General features: G+C 38.4%; 1 protein-coding gene across 11 annotated transcripts in view; it reads right to left on the reverse strand.

Annotated features, from left to right (window-relative positions):
* The window catches only part of DLG2 (discs large MAGUK scaffold protein 2), a 2,692,860-nt gene that overhangs the window by 697,408 nt on the left and 1,982,082 nt on the right, over window positions 1–13,370 (reverse strand). For all 11 annotated transcript variants that reach the window (XM_043992745.1, XM_043992737.1, XM_043992735.1 and 8 more), the window contains one exon: window positions 4,592–4,728. In XM_043992745.1, the coding sequence (XP_043848680.1) occupies window positions 4,592–4,728 (137 nt within the window). The remainder of the gene's footprint in view (window positions 1–4,591; window positions 4,729–13,370) is intronic.

Genomic DNA, 13,370 nt, shown 5'->3' on the forward strand with positions numbered 1-13,370 from the left:
TTTAAGCTTTAATAGCTTAAAACTGTGCTAAGACTTTTGGGATACACTTTATACTCATTATCCTCTTCATTAAGAATGTAAACTCCTTGAGAATAAGGACTGTTTCATTCTTTGTATTTTTATTCCCAGCACCAAGCACGAGTTCATGACACATAGCAGTTACTTTCTCAATGCTTGTTGATTAATTAGTTGATTATATCAATCTTGAATTTGTCTCTTGGCAACTCTCTCATTGCTTCCTGTTCTGTCATCTGGGGCCAAACGGAACATGCCTCCTCCTTCCTCCACATGCCATCTCTTCATATATTGGCAGAGAGCTCTGAGTGGCAGCCTGACTTAGTGGATAGAATGTTGGGCATGGAGAATGAAGACCTGACTTCATTGCTTGCTTCATTTACTTAATAGGTAATTGATCACAGAAAAATCATTTAATCTCATAATGTGAGCCTGTAGTACCCACTTTTATAGACTTCTTGTGAGACTCCAATAAAATAAGATACTTAGGGTACTTTGCAAACTTTTAAAGCTTTTTATAAACATCAGCTGCGGTAATTTTACAAATGAGAAAATTGAGGCCTTAAGAGGTGAGGTGATTTATCTATGGTCACATAACTAGCTAGCTGACAGAGCCAACATTGGAACCCAGGTCCTTTGACCTCACATAGTGTTTTAATGTCTGTAAAGCATTTACAATGCATTTACATTTTTATCCCTATGAGATTGGTTCTGTTATTATCCCAAATTTAACTTATGAAAGTGACTTGCCTATTATCTCCATTTAACCTATGAAAGTGACTTGCTTAGGACCACCCAGCCAGCATGGTCAAAGACAAATAGATGGAGGCTCATCACCAGAAGGACAGCCAAGAGGTAAGGGATTTACTGGGATAAAGTGGGCCCCTCAGAATATGCCTGGGTTCAGGATACTTGTACAAGGAACATCCATCCCAATGTGAAATCACTGAAGTTTGAAGTTTGAAGCATGGCAGAGGGATATGGTGTAAATAGCTTTAGAAAAAGAATAATTCAGGAGGACTCAGCTGGGGATTCAAAGGAGCTGGATAATCTGTACTTCCTCGCTCGAAGGGAAGGGGAAGGGAAAGATGAGGATGGGATGCAGCAAGAGAGGAAACATAATGCGTTTTGTGCTTTGAAGAAAGAGAACTCATCTTCCTTTTGTTTCCAGCAATCTGTCTTTCAGAAGCTTCTACTCATTTATTTTTCTCTCACACAATATGCACTGAATCATTTCTTTTCAAACTTTCCCTGATCTCCCAAGCTTGGCACCTACCCGGAGGGCAGGGCTATTTTTTCCCCCTCTTACATAAGACAGGCGATGTGTTCCTGTTCCAGGTGCATTTTTAATACCGTATTTTAAATTTAAGACATTCAAGTATGATGTCTTAGTTATTTTGGGGGAAAAAAGCTACCTCGACAATGAATGTCAAGAAAAATTGTAAAAGAGGGTGGGCTGTTAGCATGGAGCCAGGAAACATTTTTGACAGATTTACAGTGGCTTGATTATTATTATTGTTATTTTAAAATGTGAAAATCAGGCCAGAATTCTAAATAGAGCTATAAAAAGTCATCCCATAACACTTAGCATGATATTGCATTTGTAACAGGTAGAGAACAGTGTGCAGAAGAGCTGCTGGCAGGAATAATACTATATAGATCAGGAGGGCTTGAGGTTCCATCATTAAGAGCTCAGAGGGTATTGAGGCACCTCAGGGAAGTCCTAGTTCGATTCATTCATTTGACAGTCCAGGAAACCATGGCCTGGTGAGTGAGAGTGACTTATCTAAAAATATATTCTGATAATAAATTCACAAACAATCCCAGTGATTAAGAAGAGGGGGAAGCATCAGGAGAAACCAACAGGGGCCTTCCCAAGAAATCTGATAGGTAGAAATGTGTGAAAAGCACACAGACACAGGCAAATACAAAGAGGAGGAGAAACAAGCATTTATCAACCACCTACTATGTGTGAAGCATTTATTCAGCTCTTACTATGTGTCAAGCATGTTAAGAACTTTACAAATATTACTTACTTAGTGCAGTGCCTTATCACCTGAACTCCCTCAGTTGTCTCTCCCCTCAAAACCTTCCTTTAGAGAGGGCTGAGAACTTTCCAGGTAGCTTCTGATTCTGTAGAACATCATGTTCCTCCTACAGGTACCCTCTGATTGCTCTTCCCTCTTTTCTACCCTATGCTTAGCACAATTTCTGGAACATAGTAGGTGCTTCATAAATGTTTATTGAATTCAATTAATTGAATTATTTCATTTTGTTCCTCACAACAGTTCTGGGAGCTAGGCGTTATTGATTCCCATTTTACAGTTGAGGAAACTGAGGCAGACAGAGATTTAAGTGTCTTGCTCCAACTCACATAGCTAGGAAGTGTCTGAGGCTGGATTTGAATTCAAGTTTTCCTGACTCCAGGCACTGAACTCTATCCACTGAGCAATCAACATAACTGACTCTATATGGGACTCAGCACTGTGACAACGCTGTCTAGAAAGTTGAAGCTTCCATTGAACCAAGGATCCTGAAAAAATTCTACACAAGACAAAAGTGTATGTGTGTCTGTGTATACAGGGGAGGGAAGTTTGGTCAGAACAATGAGAAAAGGAAGTGATAAGGTCACTATTTGGAGCATCTACTATAATGCTCACAGATAATAATAATGGTAATAATAACCACTCACATTTATATAGTACTTTGTGTTTAACAAGGCTCATTCATTATAATATCCCTGTGATAATAATATTTTTAGTGCCATTTTGCAGGTGAGAAAACTGAGGCACCAGGTAATTAAATAATGTGTCCTCAGTCACATGGATATTATGTGTCAGAAACAAGATCTGAGCCCACAACCTTTTTCTATATTATGCACATTATCTTTTTATTACACAGTTGTCTTTCAGGGACAAAGTATCAGGCATTAAGTTTTTTTTTTCCTGATGATATACAAGAGTCCAAATAAATGATATTTACATGAGCATTTTGCCTTTGTATTACATATGGGAAATTTAATTTTTCCCCCATGTAAATCCAAATGAGGCTTGAAATAACTATATATCATATACATGGTTGAAGAATTAGGGATGTTTACCCTGAGGAAGAAAAGACTTGGGAGAGAGGGATATAATTTTTGCTGTGAAGAGATAGAGGCAGGTAGGTGGTAGAGGAGTAGAGTTCTGATCTTGAAGTGAGGAACATCTGAGTTCAAATATGGCCTCAAACGTTGATTACCTCTGTGTCCCAGAGCAAATGTTTGCCTCAGTTTCTTCAACTGAACAATTGGGATAATAATAGTATCTACCTCCCAGGGTTGTTATGAGAATAAAATGAGATAACATTTGTAAATCACATTACACAGTGACTGGTACATGGTGGTGCTACATAAATGCTTATTCCCCCTCCTAATTGTGTGGAAGAGATTTATTCTACTTGAATCAATTGGTGGACATTTTAAGATGGAAGTCATCTTCCAGAATGAGCTTCCTAAGAGATTTATCCAACAATGTGATGGGCTGCTTTGGAAATCTTTGAATTACCCATCATTAGAGGTATACAAGTAGGCATCATTACCTTCCCCGTCATATCAAGGGAACTCAGGTAGAGAGTTATAACATATGACCTATAAGGCACCTTAAAATTCTAAAGTTCTCTGACTGGTCATGTGTCAGGCAATGATGTAGATGTTGAGAGTAATCCCATTGTCCAAACATACACTGTATTTTCCTACCTCCATATCCTTGCTCACACAATTTACTAAGTCTGACATTTCTATCCATCTTCCATTTTCCTACTATTTGAAATCCTTCCCATTCTTCACTGTCAAATGCCCAAATGTGGTTCCCTTTATATTTCCCTCCAATCTTCTCACTTGGAAGTAAGAATCAGTGTGGTATGGGGTAGCATCAAGGAAGGCATGAATTTGGATCCTGGTTTTGTCACTGAATAATTGTGTGACTCTTAGCAAATCACTTTCTTTCTCTGGCCTCAATTTCTTCATCTATAAAATGGGTATAATAATACATGCACAACCTCCCTCATAAGGGGTTTAGTTACTTGACTCATCGGGTGAAAGTGGTCAGTAAAATCTGAAGCTTAAAAATCCCTCTGCTTTTAAATCTATTATTCAAACGAAATGAAACAGCAACATAAAGCTTGAATCCTATGTGATAAGTAATAACTTTCGCCTCTATTAAAAACAAACAAACAACTAAAACAACTTAATGGAAATATAAAACCAAGGTTGGATTGGTCCTTAGAGGCAAGATCCAGTTTAATCTGTTCTTTTGACAGATGAGGAAACTGAGGCCCAGAGAAGTTAAGTGACGTGTCCAAGGTTGAACAGGTAGGGAACATCAAAGGTAACATTAGAACCCAGGTTCTCCAACTACAGAGAAAGCGCTCTTTACAAATCATCATATTGTCTTACATTATTCAACTGTCCAAAATAGGCTTGCCATGTTCCACCCTGCTGTTCTCAACTGCTTTAATCTTCATAGTTCCAAATATGGACAATCTAAAAGCCAGGATTTCCTTAGGTCTATAAATGCCTGCTTTTACTTATGCTCACCATTAGTAGTCTGTCTCCTACTTGCAAACGTCCATCTTTCTGTGCTGCGCCTCCATCTATAATTTTAGTAACATAAATACTGTTGTCTCCAGGGATGTGTTGATTGCCCACACCTCCTGCGATACTGAAGCCTAGACCTACAGGAGAAAAAGGACAGAAAAACAGAACTCTTATGTAGTGTTTATTTAATAAAAGCAATGTAATTCTTTGACATAGTTTTCTGAAATGGTTGCACATCTATTATAGCATTTTTCCAATAATGGGCATTCTTCTAGGCTCTTTTCCCATCTTCCTTTATTTCAAGAAGTTGAGGATTTGTGATGGCTACTCCTAATGAGACCAAGGTCAAAAGTTCAATCCTGTATGGGCCAATTAACTCTGCTATATTCTCAGGCCACAGTCTATATCCCTAGCTTCAACTAATCATTTCCCAAGCCTTTCATATTGGTCCAAAGGAGCATTAGGTAAAAGGATAAAGTTAGACTGCATAAATCTATCACCTTTGTTGTGAAAAGAATTCAAGGATGATCCTGCTGGAAGTTGGTCAATATAGTTCTCTTCTTATACAAATGAACTACAACCAATTATTATTATTATGCTTTGACAAAGTCAGAATATGGAAAATGTAGGCTTATTCTGATAGAGAAGCAGTATTTATAGTCTTAGACATTCCTGAATGAAGAATATGAAGGGGAAAGAAATCTCCTAAAACTTCTGATCATGAGTTTGGCTAGGTAAAAGATTTAAGAAGCAACAATATTTCTTGCAATCTGACCAGTTACCACGTACCAAAGCAATTGCCATCTGGGGCCCCAGTGGCCTGATTGATGCCTACCTCAGTCAGCTGCGCCATGTAGGCCCAGTTCTAGCCATATTCTCACTAGCTTTCTTGCTCTCACATGTTTCCTAAATACTTATCCTTAATTCCAGTTCTGTAATCACAATCAAACCAACTCTTTCATTGTCCCTGGAAAGGATGTGTCAACCTTCTCCCCCTATCTCCACCCACCATTCTTGTAAATTTCAGAAGCAAAGTACTCCTCTCCCTGTTTGTCATTCCCCTGTATACTTTTTCTTCCCTGTTAGAATGTAAATTTACTGAAGGCAAGAGCTATCATTGTTTCTGTATCTGTATCTTCAGCATAGTAGTGTTTGGCACTTAAATTATTTTCATTCATTCATCTGATAGTGTTTCAAAGAGAGTAAGAGGGAAAAAATAAGGGTCCTTCAGATTTTTCCTCCTCAAAGTCACATTGTCATATTTCTCTGTTTCTGTTTCTTTATAGTTATTCCTTGTAGCTACTGTACTTTGCTAAGTTAGAAACTTAATGGACATCAAATGATTATTTCCACACATACAGACTGAAACTGAGAATAGAGGAAGAAAAATAAGGGGAGAAAAAGAGGAGGAGAAAAGAATCAGGAAGAAAAGGAGGAGAAAGAAGCAGAAGGGGGAAAGATAGATTTTGGATATAGAATTGTCTATTTTCATACTAGCACAGACATACATGGAAACATTTCAAACAAGTCTTCCTGTTTTTGCATTTTATTTTGAAGTCAGAACAAAATATGAAATTATAAGCATCATTTTAAAAGTAACTGTAAAAGGAAAAAACGTACCAAGTTAGAGACAGAAAATAATCATATCACACCCCCCAAAAAGCTATGACAAGTTTTAAGTTAAATGAATGGGTTAAACTGAATTTAAAAGCACATGAATGACAGCATTCAAATATTTTTTTTTCTTTTCTAAACAAGATAGGTTCAGCACCGTATTTGCCATGAATGGTTTCATTTTATTTCACTATCACTCTAACCTTTGGCAATTAACTGAAGCAAGAAGTTTGACTGCTTATCTGCATTATTCCAAGACGATACTTAATGATCAATACCTATTTGCATTCTAATTGATTAATAAGTCTTATTTGCATTCTAATTGATTAATAAATCCTATTTGCATTCTAATTGATTAATAAGGCAAAGCTAAGTGCACAGAGATTGACCTTGGAGCCGGAAAGACCCAAGTTCAAGTAATTGAACGTGATGTGATGTAATTGATTGATTGATTGATAGCCTCTGTGATCCAAACTGTTTTGGCCTCAGCTCTATAAATAAAGCACCCTAGGAAACTCTCTGAAATAAGTAGCTGGAGGTACTTTTCAGGCTTGAGTTTCCTATTCCAATAAAATCACAGGTCAGGCCTCATATTTTTTTGAATGCCTTATTGGATCAACTTTTGCAGAGTGAAAGGTCTAAAATAAAGGGTCACAGGGGACTCTGTGTACAGATGAAAGTCTTGACTTTCTGTTCATGAAAACTCTTTTGAGGCAGCTGGAGGCAGAGTAGATATAGTCCAGGTCTGGAGTCAAGACGACCTGAGTTCATATCCCACTTCTCTACTTCAGACACAGACTTGCTATTTGACCTGAAGATGGGAGGACCTGAGTTCAAATCTCACCTCAGATACTAGCTGTGTGACCCTGGGCAAGTCAATTAACCCCAATTGCCTTAAACATCCAGGTCCATCTCCAGTCATCCTGATATATATATATCTTGCCACTGGACCCAGATAGCTCTGGAAAAGAGAGTGAGGTTGGTGACCTTGCACAGCCCTCCCTTACTTAAAATCTACTTCAGTGTGAGTCATAACATCACTCCATGATTCTCTTTGAGAATGAAGGACAAACAACAACAATTTGACCTGGGCAAGGCTCAGAAGTTGATCAAAAGTCGACAGGGTCATCAGTCAGGCTGTCTGGTGATCTCTGGCCAGACTAGAAGTGGTAGAAAGAATGAAACAGGAACTAACAGAATGTTCATAATGATTTATATGAAGAAACCATTGCTCAAATGTGCCCCAGGCTTTCTCACCTCCATATGTGTGTTCACATTCTTCACTAGGTCTGTAATGCCTGCCCTTCCTCCATCAATCTGCCAATAGAAGCTGTTGAAAGTTGTGAATATAATCCTGAACTGTAACCCTAAAACTACCAAGATTCACAAATACACCTTGGAAAGGATGGAAAAGACTACCAGTTGATAAATATCCTCAATCAATGGAGAAGAGCAGGAATGCCCAAGAATGGTCTTATGCCAGGAAGAGAGAGAGACACAGAGAAAGGGGAAAGGAAGGGATGGAAGAATAGAGACAGAGAGGAAAAGAAAGAGAGACAAAGTAAAAGAGAGGAAGAGACAGATAGAGAGAGGAAGGGAGAGAGAGAGAGAGAGAGAGAGAGAGAGAGAGAGAGAGAGAGAGAGAGAGAGAGAGAGAGAGAGAGAGAGAGATAGGGAGGAGGGGAGGCAGATTGAAACAGAGATGGAAAAGGGGCCTTAGATCCCTCACAAGCTTATAGTTATGCTTTCTTGGAATGTCCAGTGTGATCAGGAAACATGCTAGAGTCTCCATTCCTGCTCCGCATGTATGTTGGAGATCATGTACATCCCTTCTCTATGTGAAACTTTAATAAAAAGGTCAATGGTTGTCCTTTTAATGAAAAAAAAACTCAGTTGTTAATCAAAGAAGCACGTAAATTCAGATTTGTACAATCTTCCTCATACAATATAGGACTCAATGGGGCTCACTATTGTCATGAGTAGGTAGCTAGGTGGCATAGTGGATAGAGCACTGGGCCTGTAGTCAGAAACCTCAGACACTTACTTGTGTCCCTGGGCAAGTTACTTAACCTTGTTTGCCTTAGTTTCCTCATCTGTGAAATGAGAGGGAGAAGGAAACAACAAACCACTCCAGTGTCTTTGTCCAAAAAAACCCCAATGAGGTCATGAAGAGTTGAACACAACTGAAACAACAGAACAATAAACTGTTCTAACTGAAGCCATATGAAGGAAATGAGAATTATTATCCCCTCTCCCATTTTCTAAGTTCAACAATGAAGATAACTAACTTTTATAAAATACTGACTTTTCTATAAAGTTCAAAAAGTGCTTTTCATACAATATCTTATTTGGCCCTTACAAAGAACTATATCAAGTAGGTACTATAAGTATTATTATTCCTTTTTGTTTTGTTTTGTTTTTGTTTTTGCGGGGCAATGGGGGTTAAGTGACTTGCCCAGGGTCATACAGCTAGTAAGTGTCAAGTGTCTGAGGCCGGATTTGAACTCAGGTACTCCTGAATCCAGGGCCAGTGCTTTATCCACTGCGCCACCTAGCTGCCCCCTATTATTCCTTTTTTAAAAATGAGTAAACTGAGGCTCTGTAAAGTGAAGTGATTTGCCATAGACATAGCAAATAACTATGTGGGATTTGAATCCAGGGCCAGCAGTCGGACTGCTGTGATATGCTGCCTCAAGCTATCAGAAAGTAAATGGGTTTTGATTGCTAATTTTGATATTGCCAAGGATGGCTAAGCAGGCAGGCTCCTGACACTGGTGACATGGGGAGCCAATAATGATGGTCATCCTCGTTTACATTACTACAGCAACAGATTGTATTTGTTCAATCTTTACTAGGACTCTATAAATTAAATCATTTCTAGTGGGTAGCAATATATTCTGTTAAAATAACATAAATGATTAGTTAATGGCTAGATGATGGGGTGATAAATTGCAATGAAACATCTCTGGAATTATATTAGATATCCAATGAATTTTGAATGAATTAATTATTATTGCTGTTGTTAATAATAAATGCAAAATGAATTTAGAATGCTAGGACAATTAAAATAAGTGTTGTCTCATTTCCTCTGGAAGTGAGTAATTATTCTTTGTATTTGTATGCTGCTGTCACAGCAATGACTCGATTGATGACAATGCCATATTTAAAGAATGTGTTTATCCAGCTGAAGATGATAAAGGAGAGAGAGATATATTCTTCTTCAGGCAGGTTTATTACATAAATAATCAGAAAGTTTCTTTAAATGGCTTTACTTTTGACATTATGAATGCCTATCAAAGGCTTCTACGAATTAAGTATTCCTGTATACTATTAACAGTTTCTTTTTTCCCATTATAAAATAGAAAAACATTAATGCTTTTATTTCTTTTTACTTGATGATTTTTAACTGCTATTTTTTACCATTGGACATTCCACCCCCTTTCTGAGTCCCTAGAATCAAATGTCCCCTTGTAATGAAGGATAGTTAAAGTAACACTCCCCCCCCCCCCCCGCCCTGCCCCGATATAGTGATCTCCTCTGATAACATAAGCATCATTCTACTGGAGGAAGCCTCTCTCTGTCTGTTGAGAGGCAGGAGGTATATTCCATTCCTGTGCTTCCCTCAAAGCCATCCATTCACACACTAGAACTAAATTTCTGTTTGTGAATGCCCAGAGGTTATTCTTACCAATGAAAAAAGACAGATTTAAAAATGCAAGACAAATATGCCTGCGTGGATATGCACACACATACATACATAACACAAACCCTAGAGACTCAGATCTATGTACTTTGAGCCCCAAATAAATATCACTGGCAGAATGACTTATGGAAAAGCTGAGGCATCAAATCATCCCTCTAAACAAGGCCAAGGCTACCATGGGAAATAATTATCTGGTTGACATTTGAAGTCTAAGATTGTACTGCTGACACTGTTATCTTCACAGATACCAAAAGGCATAAATATAGCCACCCAATTGTAGTGAGTAAGTTTATACTTAACCCTTCTCCTCCATATACCATGTACAACAACTGGCTATATAAGAAAAAGCAGATTGGTTTCCTATATCTTCCCAGTCAATGGACAACATTCGTCTTTGAAGATATAAAATTATAAAGTCAGTATTTTTAGTCTGCTGTTTAACAGCCTATAGACAAATGAAGAAAATCATTGTCATTTCAAAGACTTTTCAGAGCATCCTTTGCACTGTAGATATAATTCAATGCCTAAGAATAGGTATTATATGTATTATAAACACATTAAGTGGCTATGAGAAACTGAGCAGCCATTGCTGAAATTATGCTGCCTACAACTCATGACTATAGTGTGAATTGCCATTCTCTAAATGCCCTCAGCAGAGCAGCCTCCACATCTTTGTTCACACTATTCACAAAACCTGGAATATTTTTCTATTTCTTTTCTATCCATTGAGATACATCCTTTACTTCAAAACTCAAGGCATTTGCTACTTACTCCTAAAGTAGCCTTTCTTGATTTGCCCAACCAGAGGAAAAACCATCTCTCCGTTGATATCTCAGAGCATTTTGTGTGGATCTCTTGTGTACATTAGACAAGGGTTTCCTCACTACATGGTAAGTTCCATCTTTTTGGTGTTTTCCAAGCAGAGACTGCATGATCACTTGTCAGATAAGTTAGACTTGTGTAAGGATTAGACTACATAGCTGCAGAGGTCCCTGCTAGCTCTTAAATTCCAATTCATTTGACAAGTAGGATGTTTTTGGAAAAACCCGGGAAGACTTTTATGAACTGGTACAAAATGAAAGTGAGCAGAACCAGAATACTACATACAGTAACAGCAGTATTGTACTGTGGTCAACTGTGAAAGACAGCTATTCCCAGCAACACAGTAAATTCCAAAGAGCTCATGATGAAAAATGCTATCCACTTCTAGAGAAAGAATTCATGGAATCTCTTTTTCTTTTCTTTTTCTTTTTTTTTTACTGGGCAATGGGGGTTAAATGACTTGCCCAGGGTCACACAGCTAGTAAGTGTCAAGTGTCTGAGGCAGGATTTGAACTCAAGTCCTCCTGAATCCAGGGCTGGTGCTTTATCCACTGTGCTACCTAGCTGCCCCAAATTAATGGAATCTCAATGCAAATTGAAGCATACTATTTTTTCTTTCTTTATTTTTTTTTTGTTTTATTTGGTGGTTTGTGTTTACCTTTACAACATGGCTGATAGTGGAAATATGTTTTGCAAGACTGCACATGTATAATTGATATCAAATTGCTTGCCTTCTCAAGGAGCGAGGAGGGAAGGGAGAAAGGGAAAGAATTTGGAACTCAAAACTAAAAAATGAATGTTATAAATTTTTACATGTAATCGAGACAAAATAAAATAAGAGAGAAATTCTGATCCATTCCTACTCTTTGTGTGTGTGAGATAGACTCACAAATGGAGCAGCTGAAATAAAACTTAAAAATCTGGTAGTGTAGTATAGTAGAAAGGCCTCTGGCTATTAAGTTGGAGGTTCCAGGTTAAAATTCTACCTCTGAATGGTACTAGCTGTGTAACCTTAGGTAAGTCACTTAAATTCCCTGGGTCTCAGTTTTTTAATCTGTAAAATGAGGTGGGAAGACAAGGCAGCCCCCGAGGTCCTTTCCAGTTTTAGATCAATCAGTCTATTAGCCTAGTTCAAGTTCCTTCATTTTCCCTAACCACAGATTAAGGAAGCGAAGCCACTTGCTAAAAGTCATTCAACAAGTTGGTGGCCTAAGTCATCAGATTCCCCAGTCTTGGGGTGCAGTTTGGTTGAACCACTTCTTATTTGTCTCTAGACATGGAACATGATATAAAAAGAAGCATTTGGGAAGAGTGTGGCTCTTGAGATCAGAAGACTTCTGATCTGAGAGCTGCTTTCCAGTTTCTGTACAACTATTATCATCATGAAGCCTTAAACTTAATCTATTTGACCTTCTATGCATTATCCCATTTGTGTCTCATAAAAATCCTGTAAGGGAGGTACTTTCGTTGTTCAGTTGTTTTCACTTGTATCTGACTCTCCATGACCCACTTGGAGTTTTCTTGGCAAAGATACTGGAGAGGTTTACCATTTCTTTCTCCAGTTCATATTACAGATGAAGAAACTGAAGCAAACAGGGTTAACTGACTTTCCAAGGGTCATACCACAAGTACATGCCAGAAGCCAGTTTGAACTCAGGAAGATGAGTCTTCCTGACTTCAGACCCAGTACTCTATCCATGGTATCACATAGGTAGGGACTTCAGGCATAGGATTTGTTAGATATGGCAAGTAAGTCTCAGATGCAAAGTGATGCCCATGGTCACATAGGGAGTAAATATAAGGAGTGAGATTTGAATTCAGGTCTTAATCCAAGGCAAGTACTGCACCCAATCAACTGCCAAATATTTATGAAGAATTTATGGGGGCAGCTAGGTGGCACAGTGGATAGAACACTGGCCCTGGAGTCAGGAGGTCCTGAGTTCAAATCCAGCTTTAGACACTTGACACTTACTAGCTATTTGACCCTGGGCAAATCACTTAACCCCAATTGCCTCACCAAAATAGAAAAAAGAATTTATGACATTCAAGGCATTGTGCTAAATTCTTAGATTATGAAGAAAGGTCAAACCATGGTTCTTGCCTTCAAGGAGTTCTAATTCTAATATGGGAGTGTAAGAAATGATCATTTATAACCAATATCGTGGGGAGATTCAGAGCTTCCTCCCCTCTTCCAAAGCCCTGATTTTTCAAGATGCAGTTTCCCTTTGATACTCAGATTGCATTATCTCTTTTCATTTTCATCAGACCCCACCCAACAATGCAAAGAATTTAATGTAGGGTAGGGAAGCTAATTGTGTTCTGCTCAGGTTTGGTGGAGACGGATTTTTTTTTGGGGGGGGAGGGGTCTGGATAGTTGAAGGCTGGGGGTAGTCTGAGTAGACATAATCTCTCTGTTCAGGGTTCACTCAGTCACCCTCCCCCACATTGAAAAGAGAATACATTCTTTTAATCGATAGCTTAAAGCTTTGGTTTGTCTGGTATAACCCACCCTTGATTATGCTGACCAATTCGACTTTGATGAACTGTTTGAAAGGGTTTATGAAAGGGTACATGAACTATGAGCCTATTGCCATGATTGTCTTTGGTCAGGGAGAGACATTCACATGACCATCCTTTTAT

This window comes from Dromiciops gliroides, chromosome 3, assembly GCF_019393635.1.
Source record: "Dromiciops gliroides isolate mDroGli1 chromosome 3, mDroGli1.pri, whole genome shotgun sequence".
In the NCBI taxonomy this organism is placed as follows: domain Eukaryota; kingdom Metazoa; phylum Chordata; class Mammalia; order Microbiotheria; family Microbiotheriidae; genus Dromiciops; species Dromiciops gliroides.